We start from the raw sequence: 22,349 nt of genomic DNA on the forward strand, positions 1-22,349 counted from the left end.
GCATATTTTTTTAATTCTTTAATCTTGAAAAAAATTCGTAAAAGATAATGATAAAAATAAAAAGTAAGTAAGTGGCATATATCTGAATTAACTTTCACAGTCTCGTGAATTTCGAAAAATAATTATCATTTCCACGAGTAATTTTCTTGCGTAAATTCGATCGTAAACGCAAGAAAAAATATTTATATAACATATAAGGTTAAATTTCTCGCGTGTTCACGTAACGATGATGCAAATGTGTTAATGCAAAGGGTTAACGAAATAATTATAAACATCGTTCGCGATAATTACTATCATCTCACCCTATTATTTTTTCGAAAAATTCCTCCGATCCCTTGATATCACTTTCCGTATCGATATGATCGTAACCCGTTATTAAAAAGAAAAGAAAAAAAATATGCACATGTTTCTCGATCAGATTTCAAGAACAAACTTCCATACCTTTCATTCTCTTTCCTCACGCATACACCGCGACATTTCTCGAACTAATTAACCGGACAGATGTCATTTATCCACTTCCCTTGTAAATGATTTATCATTAGATAAGATGGTCAAGGCATGTGCACGTGTACTGCAAATATACAACAAAGATAATCGATGGTATACAATGAAATTGTAATTAATAGTGTGCCTCGTTATTTGAAACGTGTTATATAAACGTGTTTACGTAACGTGATTAACATTTAACGTAATTATTTATTTATTTATTTATTTATTTACTTTACTTAATTAGAAATACATTCTTTAATCGAAATAAGACGAGAATCAAGAATAATAAAGAGAAAATTGTATTTGAGGTTAGAGCTTTCTCGGTTTATGGAATAATAAAACACACTCGGTAATAAAATACTCGTGTATACGTTACACAATATAGATCATGACGCGAAGTGAGATTAGTGGTTCAAAACAAGACGAGCATCAACAACAGCGTACCGAAGAAGAAAATCATATTTCATAATTTACATGAATAACCTGGTTATTCCAAACGCACGTACAAATCTAACTCTCTTTATTAATATTTTCTCGGTTCAGCCAGGTGTTGTGTGTTCCACAAAAGCGTAGAAAACGTCGTAGTGTCACGCTTCTCGAAACGGTGCGAGGACCTCCAAAGCCGATATACTACACCGTGGTTCATTACAGCAGCTGCATTACTCGGTACATACGCGACGCGTCATTACTTTTATTAGCATAATGACAGGCGAACAACTCAATTTGCATGGAAAATCACATAGGTCCGTAACGAAGTTCGCCCGCGGATCCGTGATCGTCCTTCCACTCCGTCCTCCGTTGTAATAAAGCCTCTCCAAGCGTTCTCGTACACCGATGGCCCGACACACGTATCGACCAAGTGGGCTGGTGTGCGTGCGTGCGTGCGTGCGTGTGTGTGTGTGTGTGTGTGTGTGTGTGTATACCTTGAAAAACATTTGTTAAAGTAGCGAAAGGGTGCGAAAGAGAGAGGTAACGTCTCTAAGGCAGACTCACTTGGTCGTTCAGGGCCCGGTTGTTGCTATCTCCCTTCTCTCAGATGGATAATTCCGTATCATCATCGAAATTGCAGTCGATCGTCATCCGGCTGCTCGTCGATCAGCGTCCTTCGCCTCGGAAAGTTGATTGAGAGTCGGCGGGGATCGTTTGCCACCGATCGATTCGTCCCATTCGATAATTGGCGTCGGTAATGAGGCCGTGGATTACTTGGTAATCTGTACGCGGCTCTCCTACGAGAAAAAACGAGAATCGAGTCGTTAATAATATCGTTCTTCCGATTCGATGAACTTGATCTGGAAACGTGCCTTCCGATGTGTCAATTGGACAAGTCTCCAAGACCTGTTCCAGGATCAAACAGCGTTTAGATGTTGGCAAGACTGTCGAGGCATGAGTGTTCTTGTCCGATTACTTGAAATTTTTGGTATCGAGAAAATATGCGAATATGTAATCGCATGATTAATGTGGTTACGCGATGTTTAAAAGTTTTGAAAAATATAATGGTTCCGTGAAATAATGATGTTCTATTCGTTGACTTCGCTGCAAATAAATATAGTGGTATCCTGATCTAAATTTATTCGTAATATATCAATAAATTCCCGATTTTAAGTAAAAATTTCTTTAATTACCTGTAATTAATAAAAAGTAAATAAGCAATATATAGAATTACGTATATTACTGCTATATAGAATAAGAATTTAACTATAATAGTATAAAAAATACTTAGAAACAAGTATATTACTGCTATATACAATAACCAATTAGCTATCATACTGTAAAAACTTTAATTTTTTCCAATGATATTTATTATTTAACACTTATTATATACACGTAATATCGTTCTAGGTTATACAGATAGTTCTATTGTTAATAATTTTTTCGATATTGTCGCAAAAGAGGAAAGTATCGTACGTAAAATTTTCCCAACGGTTAATAATGTAAAAACATAATCATTACTCACCATAACCTCACCACGATATCGTGTCATAATTTTTCGAAATCTTGTCAGACCCAAAACTTTTAAAACGACGAATCCACGAAAAACACGTTGTTTGACACCATGTTTACACGACATTACCGAGAGTATTAACGCGAAAGAGGGCGCTAAACTTAAACCCGAAACACGAAGAGTGAATTGAGTTGCGCGCCCTCGTACGACCGCCTTCGGTGGTTGTCGATTTGCTTTATGAATCGATTCCTATCGCTAATAACAGAGATCGCACTTATCTGTCGATCGCCGGTTGATCACCTTGCGTGGTCAGGCCCGCGTGAATGGCTTTAGATTCCTAATTTCGTTGCCGTGCCTCATTAAAGCGGTGCAATCTCTGCCCCGATATCGATCTCGCGAAAAATTATGTAAATAGGGCGGCTACACCGGCCGACTAACGTAAAATATGCGGAAAGAATAAATTTTTCACGCGACGGATAATTGGGACGAGGAACTATGTAAGATAAACGAGCACGGTATAAAAATTCTTTCGTAGTTGTCGTGTTTTACTTTCTACCGATTTGTCTTTGTCTCGTTTAATTAAGAATTTTTTTTTTTTTTTTATATATATTTTTCGTTTCGGTGAAAATTCTTTTACAGTCCGATTACGCCCAATGCACTTTCTATCGATTTATCTTCGTCGTATAAATTTCAAGCTTATAGGTTAGGATCTTGTTCTTGTTGTTGATATCGATAGATCATTTCTTCCAAATCTTTTTATATGTCTTAAGCTTATAGGTTAGGATCATTTCTTCCAAATCTTTTTATATGTTCTTTTATATGTTCAAGATAAGATCTTTTTCCGCAAATTCTCGAAAATTCACTATTCTTCTCAATGTTTTCGAAATTAGGAAAAAGAAGATATATCGATCAATTTTTTTTTCTTTTAAACCAATCACTCACTTTCAACGTTCACGACGATCAGAGATCCATGGCCTCTGATTCGAGCTGACGCTCACGACGTTCGATACGTATCTCCTCGCGAAATATTATGTAAATAGAGGCGCGCGTTAAACGGGGCACGATCTAGGAAAGAGGACCTGAGGGACGGTGCACGTATCCGCGAGACCGGATGCCGGTTGAATAAAAAGCGCATAAAGTAACATTTAGCGCACGCTTAAACGAAATTGCTGTAATCGTACGGTGGCGTGGCGGTCGAGGTACTGCGCGAGAGGAAGAGGCTTTGCGTAGGGAAGAGGAAGGGGTTCAGGAGGGTGGATGCAGCGTATTAACATACCGATTTACATAATTCGAGTAATTATGAAGGGAAATATACACAATTTAATATAATGGTGGATGTTTAGGGGCCAACGCCATATCTGCCACGAGAGATCTCGCGCAACTGGACCCTCTGGTGCTGCCCTCTTTCCTTTCATGTACCATTGTATATATAATATACAATTTGTTTATTTTTAACAGGTTTAATTTGGAATTTATGCGTAGAAGAATTTGTGTATTTTAACCGACTATTTTATACTAATTGGAAAATGTATAATAAACGAATAGGCTTTGAATAAGGCTTTAAATAATGAACTAACTATTTAATTACCCGATGTCTGTCTCTCGTCTATCTCAATGTTGCTCTTCCCTTTCACGTACTATTGTCATAGAAGTATTTCGTATTTATTTCAGAATTTATGTATAAAAAAATTTATAATCGTAAAATTAGTTAGAAAATATATTGCTGAAACGATGAAAGAGAATTTCTTTTATCGTTTAAATAATAAAATTGGCTTGAAATTCGATCGAACATAAATCCATCAGTGATATTAATTGTATTTGATTTTAATTAAACTTAATTATTGCCGTTAAATTTTAATCTCTCAATCACTTAACGTCCATCTAAAAATTTATTCACCTTTTATTTTTATTTATTACGATCTGAATAATATTACTTGATATGCAAAATATATGTTAAAATATGAGATTACAATGTATTTTTACATTTTGATAAGACTTAAATACCATTATTAAAAATCGACCAGAGGATATCGTGCCTATGCATATGCATGGACGAGTGCACGAGGCAATTCTCAACGAAGAAGATACCGATGAACGATGCAGCTGTGGATAGTCGTTATGTCACGTCTTATAAATTCCATCATCGGTGGGAATAGACGAGACAGTTTGGCTGGAGGGGAAAGATAGTTGGTAGATCGTGTGTAGGAAGTTAGATGTCGATATGGATTCTCGTTCGCATACCTTTCACGTCATTTCTTCCGATGTGGAGATTGGCTTGAATTTGATTTTTGATTCGAGCTCCAATCTGCCAAGTTTAATTAATTAACTTTTCATTTTTCTAAGATGGCAGCCTCGCGTCGTGCTGTACAATTTTATACACAGCGAAATATAAATATTATCTGTCTTTATATTTTTTTTTTAAATTTTATTCAATCAAAATAACTAAGGGGACTAAGTCGATAAAATTTTTTTTTTTTGATGACGATGCAGGATGCAAAATGGAAAGAGGTTAGGTACACGACGATTCTGTCCCAAACGGGGGTGAATAAAATAAGGGAAGGAAATCCGGATTTCTCGTGTGAAAACATAAATTAAAATAGCCTGAAATCGAGGATAGTATCCATCAATGTCTGGCAGGTAGCGAAGGGAGGCGCGAAAATGCCTCGTCATTAACCAGGAACAGGCCACTTTTCGGGGAAGGTAAGATGGGTCGAAACGGGCAATTTGCTCGCCGCGTACGAAACTGCTCCTAAACACCTTGAAACCTTAAACGTTTCTTAGTCTGTTTTCTCGCTCTGTAGACCTACTCGTTAAACGCTCTTACCGATTCCACGCCCGGACACCGACTCGGTCATTTCTCTTCCAATGCGAAATTTGAATATTTTTTTTTTTTTTTAACGGTGTTTGGAAACACACGGTTTCGAGATCGAATTACAGATCACAGGATTTTAGAATCCTATCTCTGTTAGAAATTAATTCTCTCTCCTAAAAATCTAAACCTAAGTAATCAGTTTTTCATATTTTCCATTTTTAATTCATCAATATATAATTTTAATTCATCAATATAATTTTAATTCATCAATATATAATTTTAATTCATCAATATAATTTTAATTCATCGTCATAATTTTAATTCATCAATATCAAAGTTTTCGAGTTATAGAATTTAAAAATTCTAGAATTTTGCACTTTTAAACGTGAGTCGAGTCTCCCAATTCCGTGATTTCCAAAGTTGTTCAAAGTTAATTTTAAAATTTTCAAATTTCCAAAATTTCAAAGTTTCTCGAAAGGATTTAAAGCTTGACAAAATTCCTTCGAAAATAAAAATCGACATCTTTATCCTCGCTCTCGATTGTTAATCAAAAAGTCTCTCTGGACGCTGTAAAACAGCGCCACGGTATTTTTCCTGGTTAAATTGAATCGAAGGCCCTCCCCCTCCTCGAAAACTTTCCTCGTCGAATCGTGGCAGGCGAAAGTGGCACCGAGGACCCCACGCGAGGCACTAACGAGACAGTCGGTGTTTATCGGCCGACCCGTGGTCCAGGCCACGTTTATACGCCGGTCTCACTCCAATTAGCGCTACAGCCGGGGCTAATTGCTCGATATAAATCGCCGCGAGTTAAAAAAGCCGGCCGAATAATTAGACGGAAGGGCGGCCGCAGGTGCGCGTCTCCTTCGAGGAGGCGCATTACCAGCTGGTACGCTCGAGAGTTCGGAGGACGAGTCACGTGATGCGCGCGCATAACGAGAGGACGGAGAGGCAGGGTTGCCAACTCGAGCCAGCTCGATCGATCAATTTTCGCTTGGAGATATCGATTGTTTTAAAATTAATCGGATGCTTGGTAAAAAGTGATTTATTATTAATTTTAGGGAGGATAAATAAGTTTGGAAAAGATTGAAAAATGAAATGTGAAATATAGTTGCATTGGGAGGAGGTTAAAATATTTATCTCCGGCGTATAATTGTACGTCATGTTTCGAGAGATGCGAAAGTGTCGAGTGAAAAATTGGAAAGGTGGCAGCCTTGGGGAGAGGCATGCCATTCGTCGTTCCCTTTTCTCCGGCATGTGTGTGCATACGACGAACCGATTACACCGTTTCATGCTAATAGAGCCTATTAGAGGGGTCCACTGTTCGCATGACAATCCACGAGTCGTGTAATCTAAATGTCAATCTCGATAGAGAAAGGTCGTTATCACGACTTTTCCATCGATCGTATAACTCGGTGAACGGGATATTTTCGATCGAGATCTTTGTCCCATTTTCGATCGTAGTTGGCCGGATAAATATCGACTTGTTTCGAATTAATCATCGCGTTTTCGCTCGCAATTATTTTTTTTTTTTTTTCTCAATTTTACTTCAACAATCGACGAAAAGAAAAGTATTTCTTTCGAAAAATTCTTCGTATTATTCCTAATAAAAAAATTCGAATATAAATGAAAACTCATCGATGTTACATCGAGATTACCGATTAGCAATTATAAAACTGCTGTCGAGAGCCACCGCCACCGCGAACATGTGTCTGCCCGCTATACCAACCCCCGACGTGGTTTCCTCGACGTGGCACACGCACGCACGCACGAGCCGCCCCCGTGCAAACACTCGCGTACACGCCTGCGTGCCTCGCAACTTCTGAATAATTTGACATGTTGTCGTACACGTTATTATTCAGATAGACGTCGAGATACACCGCCTCCTTCAAATCCAGTTCTCTCCTTCGAGTGAGCTCGAGTTAAATCTCCCTTCGAGAGTAAAGTCAAAAATAATCCATTTTTAATTCGTGATCATTAAAGAAGATTAATTTATTCCTTCTCTTTATACGGAGTTTTTATTATATGCAGATTAATAAAATAATATATAAAAAAAAATGTATAATATAATAATTAATTTCTTAAAAAAAAAATCGAAATATAATTACTATTAAAATAGACGCCAATTGGAATCGAAATCTTGTGCATAAATGTTGATATAAAAAAAGAAAAAGGATTGGCAAGGAAAATAGGTAAAAATGATAACTGGGTCGAGTAGCGACCTCTCTCTCTCTCTCGAGCGACAATTAAATCACAGGTACCGTTTGATCGTGACGGATCGAGGCGCTCCTCTTCCCTACTTTGCCTTGGAAATTCCCTCCAACGTTTTCCACGCGAACTGTTCGTGCCAAATAGCCGCACACTATCCATGCTCGCGGCAAAAAAAAGTGACGTTAATAGCGGCTCGTATCGTATCCGTACGCCCGACGTAATCCTCGATTGCCGCCTGTCAACGTTTCGTCCGCCTCTGTACGTACGATTATTATATACTCACGAGCCCCTTTTAACTCGTCGGCTAACGACACTCGCCGCTGTGGACACACAGCAGTCGATCGTTTTATTCGAGTTGAATGTCTCTTTTATATATAAGTAGGGACTCGATGTCCCTTGATGATGATTGCTTGTTAATTTCGTTGGTTTTTTTTCTCTCTCTCTCTCTGTTTCATGACACCACGATACACGCCCTCTCTTGTGGACGGGACGAACGACGGACGGACGGATGGATGGATGGATGGATGGATGGCTGTTTCACGTGCCTGCCCGCTGCAGTATGTAAGTAATCGATGTTTTTGTGCTTTGCTTTTTATTTTGACAGATAAAGATTATCGAATCTTGATTATATATATTCTTTTCTTTTTTTGAATATTTTAATACAATTTTTTTAATGACTGAATAATTAGTTAATCTAATAAACGAATTATTAGTTAGATATCCTGAGTTTGAGGATTAAAAATTCTCAAGATGATAAGGATAAAAGCGCTATCCGTACGCCATTTTAGTTTTTATCCAGTTGCGTAATTGACGAGTTTCGTGTCGAAGCGAGGGATCGAGCACGTTTGATACATCTATAAATGTAATAATATACGTGTAATATATTCCAGGTATTCGGTATTTCGCGTTACACCGCGATGTCGATTAAGATCGGCCGATAAGATGAAACGAAACATCCAGTTACTTAATTCTTTTCGCGAGAGATCATCATTTACGCACGCCCCTTAACATTACACTCGACGATTCATGCTTATCTAACCTAGCTAATGATCTCTGCCTATCCACTAATATTTTCACTCAGCTTTCCCGGTCACGTCGGTTCAAGCGGCTAAAGTTACGTCGCATGTACACTGCCTGCTAAAAGTTTGAAATCGTTAACAAGTTTCATAAATTCACAATTATACTTAGTAATATTAATTTATCATTCGATATAACTGCAATTGAAAAAACATATATATATATATATATTTTAATATTCTCGAAGATTACAGATTATTCGATCGGTGTTTTCGTGAATTCGTGAGAACGATCAAAATTCGAGCAATTTTCTCGAAATGATCCAATTACCAGTGGATCGAGGCCGATTCGACTTTACCGACGGTACATAAACGATTCTACGAGGTTGGATCTCGCGTTGCTTCCAAGTTCGGGGTCCGATTTCCCGCGGAGAGCACGCAGTTCCGTTTTTGCACGAATGGGGCGGAGGGGCAGGGAGGGGGAAGGAGTAGGAGAGGAACGGTAGGTTAGCTCGGTAGGTTTCAATTACGCGGCCGTGTCGGCCTGTCTGATGTTGCTGCCGCCCTCATTATGTGGAATATGAGCTCGTGCTGGCTCGTTCCCTCCCGTCCGTCGATCGATCCATCCTGTACATCTATGAATCTGTGCCTCTCGAAAATCGACGTCGAATTAATTAAAATACTCGTCACAGAGATAGAGATAATCGAGGAAGGAATCGAGATTAATTTCGAGCGATTTTTATTTGGTAATTTTCGCGTTTTAATTTTATTTTGAAATTCGGGAGAAGTTTTAGATTGGATGGGAAGGTCGATAATACGACACTGTACGTGGTTGCATACGTACAGGCGCCTCTTTAAATTGCTTCCAACGTTGGTGAGGAATTAGAATTAGGTTGGCTGCACTGTTAACGGTTCGTGCTAGGAAACTATTTAAAAGATTAACGAGACTTGGGAAAATTTGTACTCTCGTATTTTTTTTTCTTTTTTCTTTTTTCTTTCTTTTTTTTTTTTTTTGTTAAATAAGATTAAAGTCAATCCTGTTGTCCAGCTGTGTGCAGCACTACGGTCGCCTACAGTGTCAACGTCTCATTATAGCAATCACGATGTCGCTCCCTACTCTCATATTACACTTCCCTCCTTAATTTTCGTACTCTTAAATTACACTTTTATCATGACTTAATCAAAGGTCGGTCGTGTCTTTCTCTCCTTCTTTTTTCCAATTTTTTTCTCGTTCGCTGGTATCCATAAAAAAAAAAAAAAAAATACGTATCGGTAAACACAACCTCGTTACGAACAAGTAAATAACATCGTATTTATACGAACGTCACGAAGGCAATCTCCGAAGGAATACCGAGAAATTCGACGAGGGAAAAAAAAAAAAAAAAAAGAAAAAGAAAAAAAGAAACGTAAAATGTAATTAAACGAAGCTGTCGACGAGTCCATCTCGCCAAACGGGGGGACCAACCGAGAAATGATTACACGTTTCGACATCGAACGTGACGTTTAAAGCCTGTTTCACTTGATACCATTAATCCCATACATTAATGACATTTTCTCGATCGACTCGAAATCACATTTCAACGTCGTAATATATTCGAACATACCCCTTTTTTTCCTTTTTTTTTTTTTTTTCACCTTCGATAACAAGATACAAAAAAATACACGCATCTGGCGAAAAATTTCATATTGTAAATGACCTTGATACGAACCTCGCGAAAAACGAAACAGATACGTAACTCTATCCTCGGCCAAATACGAAATGAAAGAAAGGCAAGTTTTTTTATCGACAGTGTCGAAAGGTGCGAGGGAGGGGGGAGGCTTAATTCGCCCGGAGCGTATCTTCGTCTCTCTCTCTCTCTCTCTCTCTCTTTCTCACTCTCTATACGCGCGGCTACTAATAACGGAGCAAACGAGCGGACTTGTTCCACGGTACTTAACTTCGCGGGACATTTCCTGGTAGCCGGTTCGTACACCGAAGTTCGTGTATCGTCGCGCGTAACCTGTCATTATCAGGGATATTGCTTGTATAGCGACACGCATCCATTTTGGAAACGAGTCCTCTCGTCGTCTGTACGTGATTTATTCGTTTCGAACGTTCGTCGCTCGCGTGGCTGATCATCATCGATGATGATGATCCATCTTTCGAATCAACCGCGGGATTTCCAAATTTCGCGGTTGGAAGAACGAGAGCCTGTTTTTTCTCTTTCGATTTGCCGAAAAATATTTTTGATTGTTTGCCAAATTATATTTATCCCATTTGCCGAGATTCTTGGTTCAAATATTTGATATTAGATTTTTTTTTTTTAATTAAAATTTCTGAATTGGAGGGAGAAAAGGATCTGAAGCAAGGAAAGGTATATCAACTCATCTTAAAAAATAAAAAAAAAAAAAGAGAAAAAATATTCTGAATTGGTAGAGAAAATATTCTCTATCTGTAAAATCTTAAATCTAGATTCTTGAATCGTTTCGATGACCGTGCGATCCTTCGCGTTCGGCAAGCACAATCTTTCCTTTAAAATGAAACAAGAGAGGGGAATAAATGGACGAGCAAATTTCCACGCTCCGGTCACCGATTCGCCAATCGTGGGTGGCCGTGTACTGCAGGTGTATTCGTTCGATGTATATATATATATATATATATATATATGGCGGGGGAAGGCAAAAACGATCGAAACCGCAGAATATCCGAGCCGAATAGTTTCGAACCGACAACGCTGCGCGTTAAATACCGAGCCATTTACCGTTTTACCTTTATCGATGTTAAAACGTTCGTTGCGCGAGAATGGATAGAAACACTTGCGAGTGGACAAATTCAAAGGAAAAAGTAATAATAAATAAATAAATTAAATTCAGTGTGAAGCAACGGAGGGACAAACTGAAAACTTCAGGTAAAATACAAAGAGAAGAAGGATCGAACGAAGAGACTCTCGACGAGCTGAACTTGAATAAGAAGAGAAAGAAAAAAGAAAGAAAGAAAAAGAGAGAGAATAATTTAATCGAATTTAAAAATTATCGAATTACGAGAACCAAATAAACGAATCTCAATTTTTTGTAAACGAACTCAAATTCAAATCCGACTGAAGGAAGCTTAAAGCTAAAGAAGCTAAAATCAGCGGAGAGGAGAAAGAAAGCAACGTCCAGTATCCGAAAGGGGTCACGACGGTGGAACCAATTATGGCCGATAAAGTAGGCGGCGGTGGTACCGATCGAGAAAGAAAGAAAGACAGAGAGAGAGATAGGGCGCACAGGCGTGCCAACGCGAACGACGGAAACAACTATGTACAGGAATGGAAGGAGTGGGAGACATACGGGGCACCATGGACCGCGTATTCTGCGGCCTGTGGTGGTGGTGGTCGGGGGGGCTTGGGGTTAATACGGTGGCCGGTGATGCACGACCGACGCAGAGCTGCGGCCGAAGCGGGTTACCGCACGCCAGCTGTCCAACGCTCGAGCTGCCCGCAAAAATCTGTACCTGACCCCTCCTGCTCCCTCCCCCTCTTCCACCTCTCCCTCCGCCCGGCAAACGCCTGCGCGCGGATTTCGCGTGTGCACGCGCGCGGATACACCTTGTTTTTTCTTTCTTTCTTTCTTTCTTTACCTCTCCTTTTTTTTTTCTTGTTATTCTTCCGACAACATCAAGGATGGACGGAAGCAAGGAAATTGAGGAGAGAGATTCGTTTCATTAATTTTACTTCGCGAAGTCGTTTTTCTTTGCCGCGATTGGACCAAGATTCGTGTTTTTTTTTTTTTTTTTTACATATCTTATCCACAAACATATATATATATATATGTACTTTTTACTCGCTGAACTCGAATTAAATTTTCGCCTTCGATAAAATGGAAAAGACGCGTCCAACGAAGGCTTCTCTCAACACCGTAGTATCCCCCCCTCTCTCCCTTCTTTCTCGCGCGGGTGACAAGCGGCGGGCAGGCGGTTGAAATTGTGATTTCACGCACGTCTGCACGGCAGCAAGGTAATTGCGTTTAAATGCGGCACGATTGTTGCGTATGCGAGTGGCGCGCCCACCTGTGACCAGCGTCTAAAGAATAATAGAATTCGACGACTACGGGTATACGATCGCGCCTTCGTCATCGGCCTCGTCATCTCGCTTGTTGCCCGACGACTATCGTGTGGCGACCGACTACCAATCGACCGTCGTCGTGTGATTCACAAAGTGAATCTCTCTCTCTTTCCTACGCGTCTATCTTACGCCCCTCTTCGAGAGTTTAAACGTAGACAGCGTCGTCGATTTCCTGGAGTTTCGTGTATTATGTAGAGAGAGAGAGAGAGAGAGAGGGGCTCTTGGTGCCCGCACTTCCCCAATGCTGGCCCGATGGATCGGGAATCTTAACGACCTCCGGCGGCGACCTCCCACGAGCTTTTTCGAAACTGGTGGGAAATTCTGTGCTATGAATATCGTGGTATTTTTGGCTTTTGAAATTAAGGGAGATCGAAGAAGTGATTGATAATATTGATAAGATTTGTTTCTGGTATTTTGATAGGCATTTTGATTGGGATATTGGAATTAAGAGGTTGGCAAAAGTGGCGGATTTTTCGTAAGCTTAGGGGAAAACAAATTGAAAGTTACTAGTGGGCCTGGAAATTTAAAAAAGCAATTGAAAACTCAAGAAAATATCCTTAGATATGATACCAATCGTCTTCATTCCAATTTTCAACAACTGACAACGATTAATAGAATAAAATTTTGATCTTTTTTTTTATTTTGTTTCTCGAATTTCGATTAATTAAAACACTTAATTAAAACACTTAATTAAAACACAGAGATTAATATTGATAATATTTGTTTCTGATATTTTGATAGACATTTTGATTGTGATATTGGAATTAAGAGGTTGACAAAAGTGGTGGATTTTTCATAAGTTTAGGGGAAAACAAATTGAAAGTTACTAATGGACCTAGAAATTTAAAAAAGCAATTGAAAACTCATGAAAATATCCCTAGATATGCTACCAATCGTCTCCATTCCAATTTTCAATAACTGACAACGATTAATAGAATAAAATTTTGATCTTTTTTTTATCTTGTTTCTCGAATTTCAATTGATGGCTCCAATGAGACAAGTTATATACATTTTTTTTATCGATTATTTTATTTCGATTAATTAAAACACTTAATTAAAACACAGAGATTGATAATATTGATAATATTTGTTTCTGATTTTTTGATAGGCATTGATTGGGATATTGGAATTAAGAGGTTGGCAAAAGTGGCGGATTTTTCGTAAGTTTAGGAGAAAATAAATTGAAAGTTACTAGTGGGCCTAGAAATTTAAAAAAGCAATTGAAAACTCAAGAAAATATCTCTAGATATGCTACCATTCCAATTTTCAAACTGACAACGATTAATAGAATAAAATTTTGATTTTTTTTTATCTTGTTTCTCGAATTTACGAGACAAGTTATATACATTTTCCATCGAGTATTTCGATTAATTAAAAAACCTCGAGGCCTCGAAACGCCATTTTTCCATTTTTCGTTTTATTTCGAGCCTCGAACAATCATCACCACTGAGGGACACAAGTTTCAATTCATCGCACATAATCGTCTCGGGCATTCAAAAAACAGTTAACAAAAGTTAAACTTTTCCCCGAGACACGAGATATTTTCCAGAATTCTTCGGCCTTGGAAATATCACGTTAATCCCTGCGTACTTGCATCCATCCAATTTACCTCCCTCACGATATGTATCTTTAATACGTTTCTTCTTCGTGGGAACGATTCGCGCGATGCGCTTCGCCTCGATCGAACCTCAGGGCCCGGACGCGATCGCGGTTTAATTTAATTGACGCAAAGATTGCCACAAAAAGTTCATCTTTACATAATCGTTCTTTTCCTTTCCCAGAGAAACCAGCCATACTCCACGTTTCCCATGGCGAGGCGCATTACCATGCACCCTTCGACTCTCCCTCCCTCCCTCCCTCTCTCTTTTCTAAGAGTCGAAAAACATATTTTTTTTTTTTTGTTCTTTTCCTTTTTTATTTTTCACTGAAATCGCAATGGATCCGAGATCAACACAATAATAGGAAGGATCGAAATGTTTCTGAAATATCTCTTTGCTTTCCTAGGGGAAAAATTATCATTAATTTGTGAATAAAAGTGAATCTTTTACAATTTTAAAAATCTTCTTACCAATAATTATTCTCCAATTATTTCTTCGTTAAACCTGAAAAAAAATTGGAATGGAATTAGCCTAATAAGCCCAACGTATCTCCTTTACGAATAAAGATAGACAGTCTCCACGTTTAGACTCCAGTTAGAGGAAAAGTTGGACCGATTCGAAAAGGGAACTGGGTCCAGGATCAAAGGTCCAAAGTACCTTTAACGCATCTTCCTCTCTTCGATCCATTATCGGCCAAATTGGCCATCTCCAATAATCACGGCCGAGATAGTTGCTTGTTCCTCGTTCAAAAAGAAAAAAAAAGAAAAGAAAAGAAGAAAAGAGAAGAGAAAGATTGTCCGGGTCGTTTAACTCTCCACCGATCCAATGTGATGATCGTTATCTTCCGGGGTGCAGAGGTCCGTTTCCGGTCGCGCGACGTTCAATCCTCACGGTTCGAGCGAACGAGGACAAAGCCCCTGCTGTCCTCCTCCGCAACCGAAATCCAATTTGCATGAACTGCGGCCAAAATGGACGAGGTAATTGGTACACTGGAGGGATTAGGGGGTGCGCCAAGGCGACGGATGTCGTCCGCCTCTGAATTCCGCCATTTGCGGCGGCGATGCCGCCCATCCCTTCTTAATTGCCATTTGGACAGCCTTCAATTAAAATTTCCTCCGTTTCCAAACTCTCCTTTTTCTTTTTTTTTTTTCTTCGGTGGGAATATTTTTGTATCTCTCGTCACTGTATTCGTCTGATTTTTTTTTAACCTTTCAAGGGAAAAGTCAAGGGAGTTGTCAAAAGTGAAAATTTTCATAATATTTATAATCAAGAATACAGGAGTATAATCTTTCTTCCTTCCTTGGCGAAAATAAAACGTGCGATGGAAGAGGCTCAATTTGAAGGGAAATTGTATTCTAAGGATTATTTTTGTTTGTGAGTTTCTTTCTAATTTAAAAAAGAATTGTTATCATTGATATGATAGCCTGCAAAGTTATAATTTCTTTCTTCATTCAGGAGGCTAAACAATTCTGTTCAATGAATATCCAATATTTCAAATCCAATTTTAGATTAACATTTCATCATTTTTCAACAAATTTTCCAAATTTTACACATAATCATTTTAATTCAAAACTCAATATTCCACTGGAATATCCTAAAATTTTATATATTATTAACCAAGAACAATCTTCCTCCTCTTCTGGTAAAAATACAGAATAAAACAAGTGGTGAATGAAGCTCAATTTTGAGAAATTGTATTTTAAGAGCAAGATATATTATAAGTGTGTTAATTACAAGATTTCTTTCTAATGGTTTAAAAGAAACAAATATATGTATATCTCATTGATATGATAACAAAAATTAAGTCATTAAATTGAAAGCTCAGATGTAAAATTAATTTCCAATAATCCAATCTCAAATTGATATTTCATCATTTTTCACACACATTCTATTCTATTCCTTCATTTCTCAAAACCTATCAAACTTTACACATACTTATTTCCATTGAAAACTCAACTTGCATATATGAAACATCACAAAATTTCACATATCATTAACCAAGAACAACGAATACAATCTCTCTCCCTCTATGACAAAAATACAGAATAAAACAATTAGTGGATGAAGCTCAAAGTTTTTCCTAAAGTTTCTTTCTAATAGTTTGAAAGAAAAATCAATTCATTGAATTGAATGATGAGATGCAAAACTGTAATTTCCAAATTGATATTTCATCATATCTTTCAATGCACCATTTCAATTTCCATTTTATTCCTTCATTTCTCAAAACCTTTCAAACTTTACATATATTTATTTCCACTGAAAACTCAACTGGAACATCCCAAAATTCCATATATCATTAAGAATACAATCTCTCTTATCCCTCCTGACAAAAATACAAATAATATAAATGGTAGATGAAGCTTAAGAATTTTCTAATTACAAAACTGTAATTTCCAATAATTCAATCCTAAATTTTTCAACACACGTTCCATTCTATTCCTTCATTTCTCAAATCCTTCCACATCTTACACATCTTTACCTCCATAAAATGCAAGCTACTAAAGGTACAAACAACAGCAAAACTTTGTTCGCTCTGTCGTCTCTCTCTCTTTATCTCTCCCCTTCTCTTTGCAAAAATATAGAATATAAACAAGTGGTGGGAGAGAAAAGAAGGTAAATTCGAAGAGATGGGCAAAGGTACAAAGCAAATCATCCAAACTCGAAGAGGCTCGTACAGGCCCTCTTACGGGTGAAGAACGGCGAACAAGGAAGATGAGAAAGGAGGAGGAGGGGGAGGGAGGTGAAAAAAGGCGGCGAGAGCGATGGCGGTGGAGGGAGACAGAAAGAGGAGAAGTGGACGGTCACCATAAATACGTATACGCAGCGCAAACAAAAAGCCACAAAGGGCCGCGGTCAACGGAGATACGATCTTGCGGCATGCAGATACGAGCATACTAATCTCTCAGAGAGAGAGAGAGAGAGAGAGAGTTTCCTTCTTTTGTCGTATATACCGTCTATGAAATATATCCGTGGCCCTCGACACGAGGGAACGATTCAATATCGTTCCGACAATCGTCGACCTCTCTCTATCTCTCTCTCTCCCTCTCAACCATTTTTCCGGAACCAAAGCGACTCTCGATCATAGGGAAATGGATGTACACTTTGCGTGGAACAAAGGATGTTTGAATTTTTTTAATATATTTGGAGGATTAAAAAAAAAGTGGTTGTAATTCAATTTATAGGATAGTTATTTCGAACAGGATTTGTCTAGTGACTTCTAGATAAAAAGGAATTGGTTTTTTGGAATCGAAGTGAGTCTAGATCATAGGAAAATGAATGTACACTTCGGATACGAACGAAGGATAGAGATTTCAGATGAGGTTTGAGTTTTTTTAATATTTGGATGATTAAAAAGAAAAGTGATTGTAATTCAATTTATAGGATAGTTATTTCGAACAGGATTTGTCTAGTGATTTCTAGATAAAAAGGAATTGGTTTTTTGAAATCGAAGTGAGTCTAGATCATAGGGAAATGGATGTACACTTTGTAGTTATTTATTATTTAGGTAGTTATATATACGTAGTTATTTCGAACAGAATTTATCTAGTGATTTCTAGACAAAAGAAATTAGTTCGACTCTAAATCATAGGGAAATGGATGTACATTTCGTAATTATTTATACATAGTTATTTTGAACAGAATTTATCTAGTAATTTCTAGACAAAAGGAATTGGTTTGACTCTAAATCATAGGGAAATTAATGTACACTTCGCGGAACAAAGGATTTTGTTGATTTGAATTTTTTTAGTACATTTGGAAGATTAAAAAAAAAGTGATTGTAATTAAATTTATAGGATACGTAGTTATTTCGAATAGAATTTATCTAGTGATTTCTAGACCAAAGAAATTGGTTCGACTCTAAATCATAGAAAAGTTGATGTACATTTCGTAGTTATATATATATAGTTATTTCGAATAGAATTTATCCATATCAAATGATTTCTAGACAAAAGAAATTAGTTCGATTCAAAATCATAGGGAAATAGATGTATATTTCGTATTTACATAGTTATATATACGTAATTATTTCGAACAGAATTTATCTAGTGATTTCTAGACCAAAGAAATTGGTTCGACTCTAGATCATAGGGAAATTGATGTACACTTCCTAGTTATATATACGTAATTATTTCGAATAGAATTTATCTAGTGATTTCTAGACCAAAGAAATTGATTCGACTCTAGATCATAGGGAAATTGATGTACACTTCCTAGTTATATATACGTAATTATTTCGAATAGAATTTATCTAGTGATTTCTAGACCAAAGAAATTGGTTCGATTCTAAATCGTTCGCATGAAACAAAGAATGCTTGGATTTTTTAAATATATTTGGAATATTAAAAAAAAAGTGATTGTAATTCAATATTTCTATTATTTATTAAATTATTTATTAAATATTATTTATTAAAATAATTATCTATTAAATATTCTATTACAATTCTTTTATAGAATACAGTATAATACGTGATTACCTCGAACAGAATCTGATTTTTGGACAGAAAGAAATGATACGAGTCTAAATCATAGGGAAATTAATGTACACTTCATGAAACAAAGAATGTTTGGATTTTTTAAATATATTTGGAATATTAAAAAAAAGTGATTGTAATTCAATTTATAGAATACATTATGATACATGGTTACCTCAAACAAAATTCATCTGGTAATTTTTCTAGAAACAAAAGGAATCTGATGAAACTTGTTTTACAGATCCGTGCACCGTCTCGATCGAATGAATTCGAGATAACTTTCTTACGCGCAATAAAAAAAGAATACAATAGAATCGTGTGACAATGATATTTATCCGTCTTAATCCCTCGTTTGAAAGAACTTAATTAATTTTTAACATTAGGAAGGAATTAAGCCCAGGGGGCAAGCCTTAATTTTGGAAATGCGATTTGGATCTAATTCCGTCGCGATTCTCAATCACGTGGAAACGTTTCTTTTCGAGTTGCGGAGGGACAGGAAAGCGTCGACACGAGGAAAGCCGTGCAACGATCCATCCTCCGAACAAATTGCGGTTGGCCGATGCCAACTGGGCTGGTACCTTATGAATCAACCTCGAAACGACCAAGATCGCGATTTATTCGAACCGTTGCACCGTCCTTCCGTCGAAAATATCCGTCAGGTGAACGCTCAGCATTGTGATACGGAAATGTATCGTGATTCATCGTGTGATCATACCTGTTCGCGAAATTTCGTTAAAAATCGTTGAAAATCGTCTGGAAAGGTCTGGAAAGTTTCTTCTTTTTTTTTTTTTTTTTTTTTTTAGAGAGGGGAAAGTTTTAGAGAGTTGGTGCGAATTTTAAAATGGATGCATTCTGGTCTCGATAATTTTTGAATTGTTCTGTTCACTTGTTTGATTTAATAATATGATTTTGAGTTTTGACTTTGAAGAGGGGTTTTTTTTAAGAATATTTATTCCATCGTTGGCGAACGAGATGAAAAAAGGCAATGGAATATTCGGTGGTCTCAGCGAAAATAAAAGAAGGATTTGTGATGTTAAGAATTAAAGAGTTACAGGAGGTTACATTTTTATATAAAATATTATATTTTTTAAAATGATATATTTTATAAAAAATTGAGAGTATCATGTCAGTGATATAGTAACACGTTCTAGAGAAGAATGTGATATTGCAAATTTTAGAAATTCATCATTGAACTCTTGATATTAGAGTACTTTATATGTAAAATTTCAGAAACATCGTTATTAGACGACTTATATTTACAGAAATTCAATTAGAAACGCAAATTGAAGACATAAAACTTAAATAGATAGCATAATGACTACTTTTGTATTTAAATTCTTTACAGAATTATCATTTACCACTATTCTGCAAAATTGGAGAAAATCTTACAAAAATACAAACATTCGAGGAAAAATGAGTGTTACCTAGATATTCTAACCATTCTGTAGAATTAAAATTAATTTTTTAAAATAAAAGGGAAAAAACATTTGAAACAATTTAATACATCTCGAAAGATGAAGGATGAAGAAAAATCGTTACATGTATACTCTAACCATTTTGAAGAATCTTAAAATTAGGAAAATTCTACAAAAACATCCATCCAATAAAAATAAAAGAGAAAAAAACATTCGAAATTTAAAAATTTAAAATCGAAGAAAATACTTTAACCATTCTGAAGAATCAAAATTAAACAAAAATTTTACATCCATCCAATAAAAATAAAAACATAAAATATCCAAGCAAATCGAAGAAAATCGACCCAGACTAAGAAGAATAAAAATTACTCGAAAACAAAACAAAACAAAAAAAGAAAAACCATTTAAAAACAACTTAAGAATCTAGGAAATCGTATACTCCAAAGAATAATAATAATAAATTAAAATTAAACCTTAAATTTACGAAGGCAACGAAACAATAAAAGAATAAAGGGAAGAAAAAGACTCGATATACTAAGAATCAAGAAGGAAAGCCTAGAATTTCGCGGAATGCGAAATTCCCTCCCTCTTGGGGATCCCCAAGAGAGGGTCGGGTTGGTTGCAAGGGTAAGCCGCTTTGCGAACGAGCGGAATCGCGCTTGGACGAAGGAGGAGGAGGGGTGCAGGCGATTAGGTAAACCCTGGATTAGTTGGACGCTCTTCCTCTTCCTCTCTCTCTCTCTCTCTCTCTCCCTCCCTCTCTCCTATCCTCCTATCCAGGAGGAGTTCGATCGCCGCCACTAATAACGCCACCCCACCCCCGATTTACATGATTGGATCGCCGTGGCGAAACTGAAACCGCTCCCTATCCTTGTATCGGCATGCAAATGTTGGAAATTAGCCGGATACAGGAGGGAGGGGGGAGGGTGTATCGAACCACGCTTGTCCAAGGGCTTGTCCAAGTGTGTCGTCCAGGAAGTGATCCGAATGATCCACGATGACGCTGTTATTAATCGTATCGTCCTCTCTCGTAAGGGAGGAAGATTTTCGAATCGTTTGCTTTTCGAACGAATATATTTTCTGCAAGAAAATGATGAAAGTTGATGAAGGAAATGAGAAAATTATGTTTATATATAATTTAATTATATATATTTAATTATTAATATTATTATATTATAATTTTAAAATGGATGCATTCTGGTCTCGATAATTTTTGAATTGTTCACTTGTTTGATTTAATAATATGATTTTGAGTTTTGACTTTGAAGAGGGTTTTTTTTTAAGAATATTTATTATTAATTATTAATATTAATAATTATAATTAATTATTAATATTTAATTATATATATATATAATAGGCTTTGGTAGTCGAAATCCTTTTTACTTTGTTCAATTGAAAGTTAGGAGCATCGATGGAACGATGATGGAAAATTGTGAAAATTCAATGTCAGATACGAAGAAGATATATTCGAATCGAAATTGATGAAAGATGGAAAGAAGATAGGAGGATTGACGAGGAAACTGTGGCATTAACTGTGATCACGATATTATCCATAATCAATCTCTTTGACCGTCGGCCTATATATGGAAAAAGTTTCATAGTGGAACAATGGGAGTGCACCGCTCTGTATCGGTTGTTTTCATCGGTTGATAACCGATCTGATCGGTGGCAGGTTTATCTGTCGTCCGGCAGACGCGTGGATGAAAAGCGACACAAAGCGACTTGGTTTGAAAAAGGCCAAACCAAAAAAAGAAAAAAGAAAAAGAACTCCAAGATCGATCGCAACTTTCGCAATAACAACGATGCCAAACTTCAACTTGCAACAAAACGCCCCCTCTATCTATTTATGTAAGCTGTACAAAGCTTCGTGTGTAGTTGGCTCCTAAAAAATTTTTCCAGCCCATCAATGTGAAAAGTATTATTAAAGGATTCATGGAACGAATCGAGAAACTCGCAAACAAATAAAATAGATTTTAAACTTAAACTTACCACTTTGTCAATTATCACATCTATATTCAATCAATTATCCATAAAGGATTAAAAAAGATGGAGAAAAGAAAGTGAGGAAAAAACTCCATTTTAAACTTATCGCTTTGTCAATTGTCATGAACATGCTACAAAGAATTTAAAAAAAAAAAAAATGGAGGAAAGAGAAAGTGAGGAAAAAACTCCATCACAATTAACGAAAAAATAAAATCCATTTTAAACTATCATGAACAATCTACAAAGGACTTAAAAAAAAAAATGGAGGAAAGAGAGAGTGAGGAAAAAACTCCATTACAATCGACAAAAAAATAAAATCCATTTTATCACT

General features: G+C 36.8%; 1 protein-coding gene across 5 annotated transcripts in view; it reads left to right on the top strand.

Annotated features, from left to right (window-relative positions):
- Positions 1-22,349, top strand: part of LOC122710707 (ankyrin repeat domain-containing protein SOWAHB) — a 163,213-nt gene that overhangs the window by 112,573 nt on the left and 28,291 nt on the right. For 3 of the 5 annotated variants that reach the window (XR_006345985.1, XM_043928735.1, XM_043928739.1), the window contains one exon: positions 4,547-4,551. The exons of the other annotated variants lie outside the window; for them this stretch is intronic. Coding sequence is in view for 2 of the 3 variants with exons in the window: in XM_043928735.1 (XP_043784670.1) it covers positions 4,547-4,551 (5 nt within the window). In the remaining variant the exon portion in view is untranslated. The remainder of the gene's footprint in view (positions 1-4,546; positions 4,552-22,349) is intronic. 5 annotated transcript variants of the gene reach the window in all.

Source organism: Apis laboriosa, unplaced genomic scaffold (genome assembly GCF_014066325.1).
Source record: "Apis laboriosa isolate Shangri-la unplaced genomic scaffold, ASM1406632v1 scaffold14_cov150, whole genome shotgun sequence".
In the NCBI taxonomy this organism is placed as follows: Eukaryota; Metazoa; Arthropoda; class Insecta; order Hymenoptera; family Apidae; genus Apis; species Apis laboriosa.